The sequence below is a fragment of the Ochlerotatus camptorhynchus genome, unplaced genomic scaffold (assembly GCF_037179485.1).
Source record: "Ochlerotatus camptorhynchus isolate MF236.1 unplaced genomic scaffold, CSIRO-AGI_Acam_v1.1 ptg000631l, whole genome shotgun sequence".
Classification (NCBI taxonomy): domain Eukaryota; kingdom Metazoa; phylum Arthropoda; class Insecta; order Diptera; family Culicidae; genus Ochlerotatus; species Ochlerotatus camptorhynchus.
In genome coordinates, this window is record NW_027041110.1 from 714,536 (window position 1) to 734,186 (window position 19,651).

The 19,651-nt window shown below is 37.5% G+C and overlaps 1 protein-coding gene across 3 annotated transcripts in view; it reads left to right on the forward strand.

Moving 5' to 3' along the window:
• Sarm (sterile alpha and armadillo motif) overlaps nucleotides 1-19,651 on the forward strand; it is a 131,636-nt gene that overhangs the window by 17,063 nt on the left and 94,922 nt on the right. Inside the window, exon 1 of one of the 3 annotated variants that reach the window (XM_065237535.1) lies at nucleotides 14,480-14,587. The exons of the other annotated variants lie outside the window; for them this stretch is intronic. Coding sequence (XP_065093607.1) covers nucleotides 14,495-14,587 — 93 coding nt within the window. The 5' untranslated portion in view covers nucleotides 14,480-14,494. Of the gene's footprint in view, nucleotides 1-14,479; nucleotides 14,588-19,651 lie in introns of those variants that run through there. 3 annotated transcript variants of the gene reach the window in all.

Sequence of the window (19,651 nt, forward strand, 5' to 3'; positions counted from 1 at the left end):
GTATCGTAGTTGTTAGTACCGCCACCTGTGGTGCGCATAGTCGATTCTCTTGCGTTTGACGTTTACACACCACCGCTATCTGTTCAGCGTACTGCCCACCACAGTGTACTCAGCAGATGGCGGTAATGTTTATGCGACGATGTTTTACAGTGAGAAATATTCAAAGTGTTATGTCAGTTGGTCGGTGCTATAAATATGCCAGAAAAATAGTTGACCAAATTTGTTTCAATATAGACAAACATCAAATAATCAAAAGTTTCAAACTCATGGATCAGCTTTGGATCTCCCGGACTTCAAAATAAATTCGTAATTAAAGATGTTGGAAAACTTACCTAGATTCTGAGACTTACATCATTTTTCGAGAGAAATTCTTCGGGATAAGAATAACATCAAAATTAAGATTTTAAATCTTCGAAAAATCTAGAATCTCAGTTATATACGCACCGGATTTCAAATGTCCATATTCTAATGTTTGATGAAAAAAGAAAATTATAAAGCATTTATCTAGTTTTTTTTGTCGACACCTCGGACTAACTAACTTTCAATATCACAGAGTTAGATTTAAATCAAGAATCAAGTCCCAAATTTAACTTTAATTCTAATCGATAGGAATGAACTCCAAACTTGTATTATTGTGTCCCTGTTTGAAACTAGATACTAATTGAATTTCTTCCTACAAATAATAAGGGGTCGTCCATTAATTATGTCACACATTCAGGGGGAAGGGGGGGGGGGGTCGTTTGAAAACTGTGACGAGCCATACAAAAAAAAATAAGGTTCATACAAAAAATGTGACAAAGGGAGGAGGGGGGGGTTGAAAATGGGCCAAATTTGCGTGACATAATTAAATAACCCTCCCAGCAGGGTTATTTTATTTTTTTAATTCAAATAGAATTGGTTTTGGTTGAACCTATTCGGTGCCAATTTATTATTTACTCGTACTTTATACGGTTAAGAGCTTGTTTATTTATTTTTATTTTATCCATGTTCAATGTTCTAAACCATCCACACTATCCTGGAGTGTTAATTTTTGACAAAATATCTAAATCACCAGTCTTCCTTATGCATTCTTGAAAGAATATATCAGAGACTTCATTTGTATTTTCTAACATTTGATCAGATCTTGATCAACCAGAAGTCTTGAAAAATTATCCAAAGAACTTTACTAATATCTTCGACTATCTGGAGATCTTTTGAATATTACCTGCTGTTTAGGAAGGATGTCTGAAAGAATATCCTGTAATCCATGCAACGTTCCCTCAACATATCTTCAAAACTCCCTTAAGTTTTACAAATTTCCTCAAATTTTACGAAGTTCCCTGAATTTATTCCAAACTCTATATTTTTTAATATAGTCTTTTAATTCTACGATTACTTCTGGAAAGACCACCATCATCTACAAATATTCTTGAACGTCTAGAAAGTTCCTTGAAATTTAACGAAGTTCCCAAAGCTTGCAGGAAGTTCATTTAGATTTTTTGAAGTAAGAGGTCTGACAAACTGCAACGAAGTTCCCTAAGCTGGAGCGAGGATCCCTGAAGATCTTAGAAGTATGCTGAACTATTTTGAGATCTTCTACAAAGTTCCCCGCACTTATATGAAGAGTTGGTTGGAAATGCTATCTAACATGAAGCTTTAGTGTGATAATGTATTAGCTGGTGAATGATCTTAGAAGAGGGTAGGTGGATAGTTCCGTTAGAGTACGACAGTATGAAAATTGAATAGAAGTTGAAAATGAGCGAAGGACCATTAATGCGACAGTACAAAGTCAAACGCACACCTTTTGCCTAGATCATTCTATAGCTAATAAATTATTTCGTTTTTATGGCTTTCTCAGTCTAGGGTAATTCAAACTGCCTTACAGGGCAATGCACAACTAACTGTTTGAATTACCCTAGACTGAGAAAGCCATAAAAACGAAATCTCCATACAACCAGTCGAACAACCAAATCAAGCTAATAAATTATCACACTAAATCTTCATGTTAGGTAGCATTTCCACCCAACTCTGAAAATCGCAAACTTCGCGTATGAAGTAACATAAAAAACACTTTGAACTTATATGACGTTTTATGCAGCTTCTCAAAATGCTACGAAATTCCCAAAACTTCTACAAAGTTTGCTGCAGTTCTACGTTTCTCGTAAATTTTACGCAAAATTCCACGTATTTAATTTCTTGAACTTGTACGTAATTCTCTGAACTATTCCAAGCTCACAAGGCTTCAAAAAAGTATCCTGAAATTATATGGAGATCCCGGATAATGTAGCTATAAGGAGTTCACTTGGTTGTGATCACAATTTACTTCGTATATATGGCTAAAGATCGTTTGTAGGGGGCTACGGGGGGTCTATCCACATACAAATGTGTTCAAACTATTGTTTGCCTGTCGACATGTTTAAAAACGTGCTTTTGCTACTATTTATGACACACTAAAGACTGTTCAATGTTGGACCTATGTTACCCCGTCTTACGGTAGTAAAACTATTAATTTCTATGTATAAATATAATAATGTATGTATAAGTTGGAATGCTTTATTTGCTCCGAAAAATTGATTTCACTACCACTGAAAAACTGCTATCTGCTGCAATATAACACTTTGGAACATGTCCTATTGAAGAAATAATTTAAAAGAATGCCAAATCGAGAATATGCATAGTAGACTGATGCAAAATTTGACTTTTTCGCTCCACAGTGCTTAAATGGCTTCAAATCGGGTCCTGATTAGCCTCCCAAAGTTACAACTCATTTGGTTAGAAACAGACTTCGCACAAGCCAATTGAAGTTTACATGTAAATTACTATGAGAAATCTCAACGTTTTGTTCATTGCCTTCTAGTCTTTTTCCATATTGAGCTGGGAAACAGTTCGATAGCCATTCTTATAGAAAATTTTCTCAGCTACAACTTTGCTGAAGATCGTTTCTATGTAAAACGAGACATGAAAAAGTTATTAATTATTTAAGAGATTGGTAAACTTATGACATGATCAAGCAGAGCTGCTCTGTAGGCAACACTGTATTTTGCAGTGTGACATAGTAGACATGATTTTTGTGTCCTATTCAACGCCCCAGAAACACCAATGTTGCCTGCTGATCAGTTGATTGAGCATGATCATAAGACATCAGCGTATTGAACCATTGATAACTTTCGATCCTTGCATTTAATCAAAAAGTGGTCTTCAGTAAAGTTGTAGCTGGGAAAATTTCCTACAAGTACAATTGAAAGCTTTTGAAGCAAACCGATATGGTGAATTACTAGATAGACATGAACAAAAATCTTGGTTTTACCATAGTTATTCCTATACAAACTTCAAATGGTTTGTGCCATCTCAGTTTCTCACCAAATGGGTTCAAATTTTGAGAGATCAGTCAGGATACGATTTGGAATCGTTTAAGTATTGGGGAGCGAAAATTTCAAATTTTGCATCACTCTAATGCATAGTTTCCAGTAGGAGTGTAATAAGTCAAAAAGAAGAATGACCACTTCCTACTAAACATTTATAGCAAAAAGCAATCGAAAGAATGATTAATTTGTTGATTGTACTATTTAGTGAAACCACTTCATAACTCAGCAAAAAAGTACTCTTGAAATGATAAATGATTAATCGCGAACATCCATCATGCATTTATCGCTACAGTGATGTTAATTCACACTACCAATCTGTCGCATATGTACGAGAATAGACGTCGTAAAAATGTTCGTCTAATGCACTCCGGGTGTTTAGTATGTACTTCTATGCAACGCATCCAACTAGTGGCCGCATCAGGAACATCACAGCGAAAAACCGCCACACACGATCTGTGCCAACAGAGTTTGGTCTTCCATCTCGATCATTAAAATCAACTTATGAATATTTATATTAATAAAATTTTCAAGTGTTCGAAGTCATTTTGCTTGGCCTTTTGATGCGAGCACACATGTCGTGGCTTTGCAGAAAAAAAGAGGGAGCAACGCAGGGCCACCAGCCACGGTTCGCTTTCTAGCATGTCTTCTCATAAACTAATTTTGATGAATGTCGAATGCGATCGAAGAAGAAAACATTGCACAGAGCTAAAACACGCGACCCTGTCTAGCACGCGGTACGCCGATTCCGACAAAGTAAATCGTTTGATTTATTGCCAATAGTGTCGATTTTCACCCCGGCGGTGTCGTAAATAGGAGACGGCCTCCGGCTCTTTGACACGGAACGACGGACGCGGTGGCTTTACTCTTAACTAAGGTTATGAAATAACTATCGGAGATCTCCTTCCTCACTAACCAACTAAACCAGACCAGTATATAGATGATTAAAATCGCGATTGTGACAATGTTGTAGAATTGTAATTGCATTGTATTGCAGAAGCTATCCGACAAAGAGAAGATTGCTATCATTTACGACCTCTTGTTAACAGCGCACTGAAATTATCAGTAGCGAACGATGATTGAGAAAGCAACCTATGTAAATCAAGGGTGGAACAACCATTTTAATCAAATGACACGTTGTAAATTGAAGGAGTACCAACTTTGTTGATTCAAGGCAAAGGAATTTTCACCGCTCCGCAACGAAGGTACCTTCTCGAACGGTTAGCTTCGTGAAAATCGCCCACCTGCAAGACGAACGAGGTTAAACAGCAGTTACGACGTTTTCACTTCCCATACAGACCATATCCATCGTTGTGTACATGACCAGTGAAACACAGTCGACGGAAATTAATTCAAAAAAGAAGTGTTAAAATCGGAAAGGATTTTCGAGTTGGAAATAAAAGTAAAAAGTTAAAGAACCCACTACAGCCGATGACCCTGTGTGGTAAACAAAGCGTCTGGATTTGTTTGCTGTTACCATTTTTACAGGTGACTTGAAAGTGTTGTATTCGGGTTCTGAATTGAAAAACGAACTTGGCAAATTGTCCTCTGTTGGTAACTCTAAAATATTTTAATCCAGAATTTTCTACAAATAATGGATTCTTCGACGCCGAACAGCATCATCATAAATGAACATCAAGCTATGGATGCAACGCCTGCAAATCCAGTTGTTGCGGATGCCAAGAATACAAAACTGGAAAAATTCGATACCATGAATGATGTTGGCACGTATGTAGACGCACATAATCAAATCGATTTAGATTTAACAAATGAAAACCTTTTCAGTGCTTCTGGGTATGAGCAGGAAGAGACGATCGCTAAAGTGGAAAACACCTACCAATGGATTTAACAGCATTCCAGAGCCCGTTTGTTGAAGAAATGGAGAATGTTTGTGAAAACGGTTTATTGATCAATGGACACTAAACTACCATAACTATTGGATGTATCGTATACGATTCACCGGCTAGAGCCATTGTAAAGGGTAGGTAATGTTACCCTTACAGTAGAATTTTTGACAGACTGGTAGCGGTAGTGGAAGTCAATGTTTTTGTTTTGTTTTGTATCTATACGTAATATGTATAACCAGCAAGCAATCTATACAATCAACATAAAACTTGACGCTCACAAAACAGACTAAGAAATGCTAAGAGATAACCGCTAGTTTAATGTTATGTGTGTGTGTATTGTGTGTATTCAATCTAACCCCCACTGGAAGAACTCTCTCTACAATGTCGCATTTATGGTCATTTTAGACAGCTTTAGTCCGGGAGTTAGAAGGTGATAGCTCTACTGCAGATCCAGCAACCCATTTCAGAATGTCTGGAGAGTCGCGCCCATTCCGAGGTTACTTTCACTTACAATAAACCCCGCATGTATGCATCACCGTTATCAAATGGATATTGGTATTACATACACGCTTCCAGGTTCGAAAATATATTTTTTCGAACCTGGCATGTATTTAGTTTAATTTTGATATATATTTTTTTTTAATAAAGGCTCACGTCCAAAGTCGCTGTTGCACCGAGCGCTCCGTGTGCGAAAAGAGAATGAAAGAAATACGAAAGGGATCAGTTTCAAGAAGTGACAGTTTCATCAGATTCCACAAGCAAAGTAAGAATATACAATAGACTGCCAATGAATGTATGGGAAAAAAATTGACCAGCAAATTTCGCTAACAAACCAAAAAAAAAGTCCCAGAAAGTCGATTTTTGAAGAAAAAAAAATTCGAGATAACACCAAATCTCGACGTTTTATGCATTTTTAAGACATTTGGCATCAAAAAATTTTTTGATCTCCCCCTTGGGAGATTTTCGAGAGTAAAAAAAGTCAAACTATGACGCGTTTGCGCCACCCCTAAATCATGTCCGATTGAGCTCAAATTTTGCATGGGGTCATTTTTCGAGGCAATATACATTTTGTATATGATTTGTTAGCGAAATTAAAAATTACCATTTTCGCTGGCAGTCTAATATACAAGCTATATTGCGACTATATGGTTACTTGGGTACTCATATGACCGTCAGAATGGTTCATCGGCTGCGAAGTGAAATATTTCTGAAAGTGATGCGTTATATTTCTCAATGTTTTGATTTTATCCTAACGTTACCTCCATGTTATTTCACAGACAAGCAGACACAACACATTGAACATTTATCATTGTAAACCCTACCTATGTTTTAAAATTTCAATTAGCCATGACATGGCTATAAAGCGGTCATCAGGTTATAGGTTGTTAAAACAATGTGGTCGTCAGTGAAAGTTTTATCATTTTGCTTTATCAACTGCTATAAAACTTTTATAAAACAAAAATTGTTCCTTGGGATGTAATTGTTTTAGTTCATCTAACAAACTTTGCCAACTATCTAGACAAGCTGCCAAGGAAACCAAAAAAAATTCGAAACAACGTGAAGTATATACGAACTGATGAGTGGATTCTAAGCTAACTATTTACCAATAGGTCTAGTATATCTAAACAACTTTGCCTAAGACGGGAGCCTTCTATCTAGTTAAGTTAGAGCAAACAATTCAAAATTCACGAGCGCCACCTGGTGAGTGAATTCTATGCTGAACTGTATGCCACAAAATAGGTCTTGTCCATACGAATAACTTTGTTGAAGACGGAAACCGTCTATCTAGTCAATCTGAGGATAAACAATTCAAAATGAATGTCACACTAGCGCTGTCTGGTGAGTTAATTCTAAGCTGAACTCTTTACCATAAAAAAGATCTTGTTCATCTGAAGAACTTTGCCGAAGATGGGAAATTTTTATCCAGCCCATATGTTAAGCTAGGGAATCAATTCAAAATAAATGTCACACTAGCGCTGCCAGGTGAGTGAATTCTGAACAAAACTTTTTTTCTTTAAGCTATGTCTTGTCCATCTGAACAACTTTGCTGCAGACGATAACCATCCATATAAGCAGGGTCTGTAGATAGCGTTATATTTATAATGTGTATTAAAGATGGAACGAACTTGATCCGTTTTAGCGCTATCTAGTGAGTAAATTATGTCTTACACTATACATAGTTTTGAAGACCTTGTATTTGAACTTTGCCGAAAGAAGTAACATCCGATATGGTTGAGATCTCGTGATAAAACATCTTGATAGCGCACGATAGGACCCTATTGCGTTGATATCAGTATAAGATTAAATTAAAAGACGACCGAATATTCTACCGACAAGCCGCGGTGGTGGTTTCGAAACGATTGAATATATTTCACACACGACACAATAAACGTACAAACACAATACGGTATAGCAAGCATTACAATGTTAACAATAGTACGAATAGGGAAGTGGCGCGTTGCCCAAACATATCGGCCCGCCAAAACCAATGGTTTTGTATTACATTCATGCAAACTAGTGCAAGTAATTATTAAATTATGTTTATTGCACAGCAAAAAAATAATTTTGATATCACGTCAAAGTGGATGCACTACAATCATGTCGAAAATATGGTGTAATATTACTTGCTAAAAAGGACAAAATTATCATTAATACAATGCATGAACTGACATTACGCTGCTTTTACTGCATTTGTTTATTTATGTGGTCATAAAAATTACATAAAATTTTCGACATGATTGTAGTGCATCCACTTTGATGTGATATCAAAATTATTTTTTTGCTGTGTGTATCACTAACGATGAATACCAAAATCAGTCGGTAAAATCATTCAGTCGGTTGAGACAGCGAACCGATTTCGGCTGTGATTAACTCGTTGTTTATTCGTCGTATTACCCTTCTGCATTGCAAACGGATGATATTGTAGCGAACACGAACGAACAAACTGCACAAATATCCCAAAGTACACTCGCCGCTGTTTGAGTATGTTTCCTAACCAAGACTGCTGGAGCCCAAATGGAGTCAGGAACGGTACACTCTCTGCTAGATGGCTACCTAGCAAGCCACACCATCGTAGCTGGGAGTGGTTGAAGTGTGATCTTTGGAGCCTCATGATGTTGCACACAACACTGTATCTTCAGTAAATAAAACACATCCCCAAAGGGATATTCTGTAAACTAGTTGAAAAACGCAAATATTAAATTAGAATATCAAATTAAACAAAGATGAAGAGCCAGGTAGGCTAATCAATTAAAATGATAAATCAATGTACTACCATAATCAATAGAAATAAACATAATTTTACTACTACTACTGTATCTTCAGTAAAGCAGCTGCATCCGGAAACGAAAGTCACAACGAAATTCAATCAAAACGTCTGCATCATCCTGGTCACGGCACCATATGATCGCGCACGATAGGACCCTACTGCGTTGAGATCAGTATAAGATTAAATTAAAAGACGACCGAATATTCTACCGACCAGCCGCGGTGGTGGTTTCGAAACGATTGAATATATTTCACACACGATACAATAAACGTACAAACACAATACGGTATAGCAGGCATTACAATGGTAACAATAGTACGAATAGGGATGTGGCGCGTTGCCCAAACACATCTCTAACATCAAAATATGTCAATTCATGGGTATATTTTTTCACAGTCCCCCCCCCCCCCTCTCGAGAGATCCACCCTTCAAAAATATAGTCTGATAATTCTAACTGAAATTCCACTAAATTAACTTTTCAAAACATTTAAAATGTCAGAAACCCACTGAAACTTCATTAAGATCCTGCAATTTGAATTTGGGCTCAAATTGACCTCAAGGTACAGACATAGACAATTGAACTTTTGACATCCATGTAAAACACATATGCATGTAAAATTCAATGCATGTATTATTAAATACTTTCATGTAAAATTAATGTTTTTTGCAGCATGTTTCAACTATACACAAAAATACATGAATGTGCAAATATAAATTTACAAAGTTTTTGCTATGTAACTCGATATTGCTTCATTATCGACTTGTGGGAAGTTAACTGTAACCACGAATTGATGTAAATCCCACACTACGAAAAACTTATGCAAATTTCGGTGATCTGAGGCGGCATAGATGACATAAGTTCAGGGTGGCCAGTAGACTGATGCAAAATATGAAATTTTCGCTCCACAGTGCTCAAACGGTTACAAATTGGATCCAGATTAGGCTCCCAAAATTTGAACTTATTTAGTAAGAAACTGATTTGGCACAAACCAATTGAAGGTTTTATAGAAATTACTAGGCCAAATGCTATCTGGGTGAATAGGTTATAAGACAGGATTGTAAAAAATAAGAGATTTAATTTTTTTTAAATGTTTCAGAAAAAATGAATTTGATACAAATGAGAATTAGAGAAAATTGTTATTAATATCAGATAAAGAAAATGTGTCTTCACTCCGTTGTCTATACTTACTAACATAAATATTAAACTTTCAGTACTCGCTGTCTGCTGTCCGAAGAAGTCGTCTCCACTCTACTCGATCCATGGCCACATTTCACCAGCCTCGTAGTCTGCAAAGGGTCCGCAGGTCGCTTTCTACTTGGTCGATCCACCTTGCCCGCTGCGCGCCTCTTCTTCTTGTTCCTGTTGGGTAGCTTTCTAGAACCATTTTCACTGGGTCGTCGTGCGGCATTCTTACGACGTGCCCAGCCCACCGTAGTCACCCATTTTTTGCAATCTGAACGATGGATGGTTCTCCCAGCAGCTGGTGCAATTCGTGGTTCATTCGCCTCCTCCACGTTCCGTCATCCATCTACACTCCACCGTACATGGTACGCAACACCTTCCGTTCGAAAACACCAAGGGCGCGTTGGTCCTCCACGAGCATAGCCCGGTCTCGTGGCCGTAGACAGTCAACTTCGTGCAGCGACGAGTTTTGCCATAATGCGTCTTTGAATTCCTCTGCTGGTATCATTTTCGGCGGTCACCAGTGAGCCCAAATACGCGAACTCATCGACCACCTCTCAGTACTCACGCTGATGTACAAAATTAAACACAAACAAATGTAATGTATAGGACGAATCAGCCCAAGGCTAAAAGTCTCTTTAATAAAAAGAAAAAAAGAAAACAAATATGTAAAACCTTTTGACGTTGAAACTCACTCAACGTGAAACTAAACCAATAGACCAATACTTGAAAAATACTAGTGAAAGGTTATTTACTGAAAGGAATTTACTGGATGGATAAAAAATGTGATTTAAGAAGATTCTCAAGATTCTGGGACTTTGAAATTTGTGTACAGTCTGAAACTAGAACTTTTCTTCAAAATTTGTGATTAATAACAATCTTCGTGATACAAGATTTGGAAAAAAAATATTTAAATTGCTTACTCTTTCACGCTTGCATCGCTAGAAAGAGTAGTCTGTTGTAGTCATCCAAACCCCTATTATTATCACATTGATGTGAGCTACGACGAAATTCTTGATTGCTGTCCCCGTAGGTTGGTATCAATATTCGGTGACTGTGTTAGGGAAACCACTTTTTGCAGGCAATCTGTGATAATTTTGATCGCCATGGCAACTGTTGGACGTTTGTGTAATTTTCAATATTGACTTATTGAAAACTGATAAAGTGTTGAGTTCAGATTTGTAGATAAGTTTCCAATCGATTGGCTTGTTTAGAATTAAAAACCATCCTCTATTGACATAGTTATAAGTGGTCAAAGCCTAACCACTTTTCGTAACGTGGTCGATTTTGATATTTTGAAATTGCACCTCCAATATGTTGCCGAAAGACGTAATCCTACGTCAAAATATCATACTTATGAGTCGTGGAGTCATAATTGTCAAGGGTCTGAGACTTGCAAGCATTTTAAGGGTTATAACCCATTACAGAACAATCGATAGAATCTTGCGGACAAACCCTGGAATATTTAGTAAGATTTAAAAGTATTCAAAATGTTGATTTCAAACAAATATTAAGGAGCATTCCCACATAATTTTCGAAAGAGAAGTTCTGAGCAGAATTCCAGAATTATATTAAATTTCTGAATTAGAAATTGTAAGATGAATTTGGAGAGATTTCTGTGGAGAAGAATGCAAGTTCTAAATTAAATTCCTAGGTAATTTATGAAGATTTCAAAAGGAGTTGTGAAAATTCCTACGTTATTCTGAGGAGATTTGTATGAGGATCGTGAGGAAACTGACAGATGAATTTTAAGAAGAATTTCAAGATAATTAAGATGAAAATTCAACAATACACAAAGTTCTAAGAGTGTTCTGGTGCTAATTTCAATCCTAGTGCGAAAGATTCATCACAGATCTCCAACAAAATGTATTGCAAAAAAAATTGCTAATAACACTAGTTTACAGCATATTTGAACTTTGTACACCGATGGCCATTTCTCATTAAAACTATCTTACTGAGATTTATTCTGACTACATTTTTGGATTCAGTGTACGATTTTACAGAAGAATCATAGATCAAACATTGAAATTCAATCTTTTAAATTTGTCGAACCTCTTAACGGAATCCCTTTGGCTTCTAAAATTAACAAGAAAACACTCTGTTAAATAATTACCGTTGAATTCGTTTTGGAATTTCCTTGAAAACCCTTCTAAGAACTTGATTGGAATCTTTCATAGAATTCCCATGAACGGAGACTTCAAAATTTTATTTTCACTCTATTCAAAACAGCATAAATCTTTCGAAATTCTATTTAGAACCCCTTGGAGTATTTTGAAGAAATTCTGTCTAATTACACTAAATAAATAAACAAAATGAATTTCAAAGTGAAGAGCTTTGACTGTGTTGGTTTATTTTCTTTAAATTCCTTTATAATTCCTTATCTTTTGACATTACTTAATAAAGATCAAGGAAACGGATACTCGAGACTCTTTAGCATGCTACCTAAAACCACACATCGTAGCATGCCTCTACGTTGGAGACTAAATTTAGGTACCTGGTTAGGTAAATTGGGACATGGCAGTGGATACCGGCAGTACTTATTGATTAGTATTTAACTCGTAGACAAAAGATGGATTCTTCAGTGGTGTTGAGTACTTGGCACTGATTAAGTCTGCAAGTAGTAGACGATATACGCGTATCTGTCAAAAGATAAGCTATTATAACGGAATTTAAAGGAAATAAACCAACACTCTCAAAGCTCTTCACTTTGAAATTCATTTGGTTTACTTTTATTTGTAATTTAGTGTAATTAGATTGAATTTCTTCAAAATACTTCAAGGGGTTCTAAATCGAATTTCGAAAGATTTATGCTGTTTTGAATAGAGTTAAAATAAAATTTTGAAAAGAATTTCAAAGAAATCAAAGTCTCCGTTTATGGGAATTCTAAGAATGATTCCATTCAAGTTTTTAGAAGGGGTTTCAAAGAAATTAAAAAAAAAAAATCAACGGTAAATATTGAGCGTAGTGTTTTCTTGTTAATTTCAGAAGAATTCCATGATAATTCAGAGAAGAATTTCAAGTAAATTCTGGAATTCATGCCATGAAAATATTGAATAAAGAAAAATTGAAACCAAGGAAAGAATAGTTCAGTTTCGGTCTTTACTAATATTTGTTTTCAAAGTCCAGCATCTTCAATATTTTATTTTAAGGCCCATGCACTTTACATCTGAAATTGAAACGACAAAAAACAAATCAAATTGTAATTTTGCCGAATGATTTAATTCTTAAAACAATAAGACGGGAAACTGAAGTAAATAAGGCAGCAAAAAGAGCAAGACATTCATTTGGTAAAGAATCTAATGGTTAATTCTAAAATTCTGGTGTAAAAAATTGTTCCTATGGTATGGTTAATTTATTTTCCCCGGTTCTTCCATCAAATTCCTGGGTTTTCCCGGTATTCTCAGTTTTCCTGGTTCGCTGGCCGCCCTGCACAAGGTTCCGCCTCAAAAGATAATATATTGGACGCATGTTTTCCGGTCTCGGGACCTTTAATTTTACATGAATGTTTTGGTAAAATACACTTCATGTAAAATTCATTTTTCTAAGTGTGAAGTTAATATTGATAGTTGACAGACCATTTTATGCGCATACCGATATATTGGAATTTCAAATACACACTGACATCCAAGCACCGGCTTAACGAAAAATTTAAAATAAAATCCCACATTTTACCCATGGCACAACTGGTAAATTACCTACCTATCTTAATGGCTGACCAAACGAAAATAAGATCTTTGCCAATCGGAAGATCTTAACCGCATGTCTTTGCCATTTAGCGGTAAGTAAAAATAAAATTCACATCAAGCTTGTTCCAACCCCCGTCGGTGATTTACTCCCGCAAATGTCTTAAAAGGAACGATACACACACGGACACGTTTCTCACACTTCCCTATTAGCAGCCGGTGCGGCTTGTACAATAACTATACATCCCATGCCGGTCGATTCACCTTTGTGTAACCAGACCCACGCGTACTTGCACTCAGCCTCGGATTGGATCTCGCCGGTCCATTATTACGACTGGGCAGCCGTATGTTATAATCTTCCCAAATAAAAACAAAAATTTCGGTAAGAATACGTAAGATACTTTATACGTTCGCACGATGCCTGAGGAAAAAAAAGCGGTCGCAAGGTTCGCAATACTTGGCGGCTACCGCGGATTCAGTTCCGACACGACCTGCACTTGAATGAGATGTTCCGCGATATATCTCTATGAGAACGGTTAGAAAAATGGGAAGCTTCTGACTCCCATTGGTTAAGTGATAATTAGTAGAAAATCGTCGTAAAACATATCATGCATAGAACGAACAAGCCCTATTCCTCCTGAATTTGGGTCATGAAACAGTGACCAAGAAAAACGATCACCCATAAATCAAGTGTCAAGTGTTACAATTTGTATGTTGTTCAGCGAGCAATGTAAAAAGAGAATAAATAATGCAGTTTGCTCCACATTGGCCTTATTTGAACATCGGCCAACATTCGTTTCGTCGCAAAGATCGGATTACAGTGAAACAATCTCTTTGTCTCCTTAAGCATATGCATTCCATCATGTTGCTGTAACTGTGCGATCGTTGGTAGTTATACTAAATTTTGTTTTGATCTGCACCAGTGCGAGCGGCAACAGTCTGCGTATTGTGTTTCAGAAATGTGGTTATTATGTTTACAACTACCATAAGTGATTGACTAGTAAATGTATCGTCTTGAATTGCATGTTGCTATAATATATGGTAATGAAATTTTTGTTACGACACCAGCACTCCAGTATGTTGAATTGGCTACAGTTTTCGAATGGTAACTCAACAATGCATTCATTTTCGAATAGTATACTTTGAATAGATTGTTACTATTTGAATACAATATGGAAGGCCATATACAGATAGCTCCTGCTCGGTACAAATCGAGAAGAGCGTCAGAAGGAGCAAACCGAGAGTTTCGAAGACTCCCTCGAATGGTAAGTGCGATGGATTAACGTGGGAGTGTTGATGTTTTAATTTATATCAGTGTCATTGACATCTCATGCATTCACCAACCTGCCGACCGTTCACCAACTCACGAGCATCACATCGGGTTATAACTTCATTTCATACTAATCCTCTTCTCTAGCACAAAACCACGATCACCCGAGTGATAAATGTATGGTCATTAATTAAATTTGTCACCTGGCTACAATTTGTATGCCAGCCGGGGGCAGGCAGTCCAAAAGAAGCAAAAAAGCGTATTATACATTCGGGATGGTATGATTATGGTTGAACTGATTTTGAATGGACTCCCTGTAGGCCATTGTTGTGGTCGTGGTAGGTATCCATCGTGAACAGCGTATGCAAATAATATCAATTTTTGCGCCTCTCCTCTATTTGAGCTTCGCGCAAACGGTTGGATACTCATCGCTACGAAGACCATCTAATGTAAGTCAGTCAGTCAGACCAACAACAACAATATCAACTTTATTGAAACAGAGCACGACCGAACGTAGTGCGGGGTAAATGTAAATAAACCCGGTCGGGAATTCCAACCACTACCACCGCGAGACGAGCCCAATGGATGATTCATAAATTTGCTGGCGACGAACCTGCCTGCGTGTAGCTGCTATGTGACGTGAGCGCATTTCACTCTGCGGTCAGAGTGAATGCTTGAATGAAAGTCTCAGTTTACGGTGTGTCGTAATACGAGAGAAACGGGAAGTGCTCAATTAAGATTGTTGTCCAATTTCAAGATTTTAGCAAGATACAATGCATGCACATTTTGACGTTATTGCTGAGTAATGCACCTTCATCCAAACGATCTTCGTGCTTTTCTTTATAGGATCTACACCGGAAAGTAAACTTTTTAAAATGCAAGAAACACTGCTCTCAATACAGCGATAAATTCGGATTAGGTCCAACAAATTCAATTGCAATCAGATCTGGGCTTAATCGCAAAGGGAGGGTTCGATTCTTGCTCTAGTTGGAATCTCTTTTTGTAGGGAACGCTTCCTCCTGGGGGAAGAGGGGTAATTTTACCAAAGGGGCATCTCTGACAAGTTTAATGCGTGAAGTCTACTTGAACTACCAATTTCATGTTGGTATTAAAATTTACTTTTCTCAGGTGCGAATATTCGAAAAGTGTTAGACTGTCAACAATATTATAGGATATCTGAATCGGAAAATAAGGTTTTTCAGTAGTTTTTATAATTTATCGATATTCTTTCAGCCACTACATAAATGGCCATTTTTTCTAATATGACACGAAGTTTTTCTAGTTTTCAATAAACATAAAATTTTCTCTTGACAAAATATTGTGGTTATCATATACGCAATTTGGATTTCGGAAAGGCAAAGGAACGAGCGACTGTCTTACGTTGCTTTCAACTGAAATTCAACTGGCCTATGCGCAAAAACAGCAAATGGGTTCAGTTTTCTTGGACATTAAGGGGGCTTTTGATTCTGTTTGTATCGATGTCAACTATGAACAACTATTTGAGCAAATTTTTGTCTGAGAAATATATGAGCTTTTCGCATGGAAACTCGACAACTTCACGAATAAGTTACATGGGTCTCCCCCAGGGCTCATGTTTAAGCCCCCCCCCCCCCCCTTCTTCATATATTTTATGTAAAAGACATTGATAGTTGTCTTGATGAAAACTGCTCGCTAAGGCAGCTTGCAGATGACGGGGTTGTGTGCACCGGACCTGCAAGGACCATTGCAAGATACCTTAGACAATTTGTCTACTTGGGCTATGAAGCTAGGTATCGAATTCTCTCCGGAGAAAACTGAGTTGGATGTTTTTTTCTAGGAAGCATCATCCTGCACAGTTACAGCTTCAACTAAAGGGTAGAATAATCACTCAAAGTATATGTTTCAAGTATTTAGGTGTCTGGTTCGATTCCAAAAGCACGTGGGGAAAACATATTGCGTATGTGAAACAAAAATGTCAACAAAGAATCAATTTTCTTCGTACAATTACTGCACCTTGGTGGGGAGCACACCCGGAAGATCTGATCAGGTTGTATCGAACAACCATCTTGTCGGTTCTAGAGTACGGTAGCTTCTGTTTTCAATCCGCGGTGAAAACACATATCCTGAAGCTGCAACGGGTTCAATACCGTTGCCTCCGAATCGCGCTTGGCTGTATGCACTCGACGCATACGATGAGCCTCGAAGTTCTCCCACTGACAGATCGTTTCAAGGAACTCTCCTTTCGGTTTCTTATCCGTTGTGAAGTAATGAACCCATTGGTAATAGAAAACATTGAGAAGCTGCTCTACAGAAATCATCAAACAAGATTCATGAGTCTCTATTACGAGTACATGACGCTGGAGATTGGCCCTTCTTCATTCGATTCCTCTCGTGTTTGCCTCTAAGACTTTTATAGTTCCTCTGTAAATTTGGATCTGACCATGTTGCAAGACATCCGTGGAATACCAGATCACCATCGGCGATGGTTGTTCCCTTAATTTTTGCAAACAAGTACCACCATGTAAGTAACAATAAGAGTTTTTTCACAGATGGGTCAACTATAAACGCTTTCACTGGATTTGGAGTATCCAACGAATTTCATAGCGCCTTATATCAACTGCAAAAACCTTGTTCCGTATACGTTGCGGAACTAGCAGCCATATTCTACGCAGTAGAGCAAATTGCCTCACTACCATCTGATCACTATTTTATTTTTACAGATAGCCTTAGCTCGTTGGAGGCTATTCGATCAATGAGGCCGATGAAGCACTCCTCGTATTTCCTGACCAAAATCCGAGCTAAATTGAGTACTTTATCTAACTGCTCCTATACTATCACCTTAGTTTGGGTCCCATCTCATTGTTCAATTCCGGGTAATGAGAAAGCGGACTCGCTAGCTAAGGTGCGCCCTATGGAAGGCGATATTTTTGATCGACAAATCGCCTTTGCGGATTTTTTCTCAATTACCCGTCAGCACGTCCTCACCAACTGGCAACAAAAATGGAATGAGAGTGATCTGGGAAGATGGTTACATTCTATTCTCCCACAGGTGGCCATGGTTCAAAGGATTGTACATGAGCCGTGACTTTATACGAGTCATATCAAGGCTCATGTCCAATCACTACTCGTTAGACTCGCATTTCTTCCGAATCGGGCTCGCAGGCAGCAATTTGTGCGCTTGTGGTAGTGGCATTCACGATATCGACCACGTGCTTTGGTCATGCACCCTCCATTGTGTTGCTAGATCTGAGTTATCCGCATCCCTCAGGGCCCGAGGAAAACAACCTATGCGGCCCGTTAGAGACATCTTGGCGAGCCGAGATCTCGACTATTGCAATTTAATTTACGTGTTTTTAAAACGGATAGATCTGAGCAATAGATCTTGTGTTCCCCCAAGTTGTTAGCTGCCCATCGGTGTAACCCCATGTTTGTCTTTTTCATCAGTTGGTCGCTTAGTTCGAGATCAAGAGCACATTGCTCTCCAAACCTTGTGTTCTCAATCCCTACCCTGCCATCCATTTGTTACAATTTGTTAACCCTAACCTCGAAATAGCCGCGAGTAATCGGCTTCCGCTTTACTAACGTTAGTTTTAAGAAATTTTGTAATCTAATCAATGAATATCGGCTCCGCAAAGCTACGGCAAATGAGCCTGGAAAAATATCTCGATACTTTATATTTGTCTGGATGAGGCTGACAATACCAAAAAAATGTTCCCACAATACCATTCCAATATCAAATTATGCAATTGCAATACCAAAACAATACCACACAGGTATTCTTTTGGTTGTTTATTAATTTATTTGATAAGGCTCAACCGAATTAACTTTACAGAGCCGAGGATTCTTGGTCACTATACAATACATCTTAAAACTATAGTCAAAAGGTACAACACAATAAACACTTTATCTTCCGCTATCCAAAAAGCCTCCTCCATCAGAACTGGAGCCACTTCCAGTAGTTTCATTGTATGGCAAATTGTTGTACACCAACGAGGGTCAGAGCGCGTCCATTGCAGCAATGGACGCAAAACGTGGTCAGCACTCACACACTCATCACGAAACGGTTGCTTTCCAAAGTCGACGACGCATCGACCGAAAGAACTGCTGATGAAGAACAATGAGGAGGACCACACAATGGTTGCTGCCGAAAAAACAGACAATCGAGTAGCACACATCGAGAGTGGCCTGCTTTTGTCGACAGTCGAGTGAACACTGTATTCTTTTGGTATCCAAATATAGTTTTGCATGCAATTTTTAGGTATTACTCTTTAGTACCCGAGCAGGAGAAAATAACTAATAAATACTTTGACTATATGTTTAGTATTACTTCTGCGTGAAGTCAACGATTTACATAGTTGAAGATGCTAATTTCGAATAACAGACTGAAGTGGTAATTTTTTTACGATAGATGAGGAGGAGATGAAAGTATAGAATTGATCTAAACGGAACTATCAATTCTATACTTTCATCTCCTTCTCATCTATCGTATAAAAATTACCACTTCAGTCTGTTATTCGAAATTAGCATCTTCAACTAAACTAATGAATACCTAATTCTGATCAGATACCAAAATTTGGTATTGACCAGCATGACATAAGAGGTAAAATACCAAAAAATTACATGCAGAATACTTCGTAAATACCAAAAATTGATATTTTGATACTAAAAGAATACCTGGGTGGTATTGTTTTGGTATTGCATTATCATAATTTGGTATTGGAATGGTATTGTGCGAACATTTTTTTGGTATTATTTTTGGTATTTTACCTCTTATGTCATGCTCATCCATACCAATTTAAGGTATCGAGATATTCATTCCTGTTCGGGTATTTTACCTCCCGAGCAGGAGAAAATAACTAACGAATACCTAATTCTGATCTGATACCAACATTTGGTGTTGATCAGCATGACCTAAGAGGTGAAATACCAAAGAATAATACCAAAAAATTGCATGCAAAATACTTTGAAAATAACAAAAAATGATATTTGTATACCAAAAGAATACCCCACAGGTATTCTATTGGTATTGCATTAGCAAAATTTGGTATTGGAGTGGTATTGTGGGAATTTTTTTTTGTTT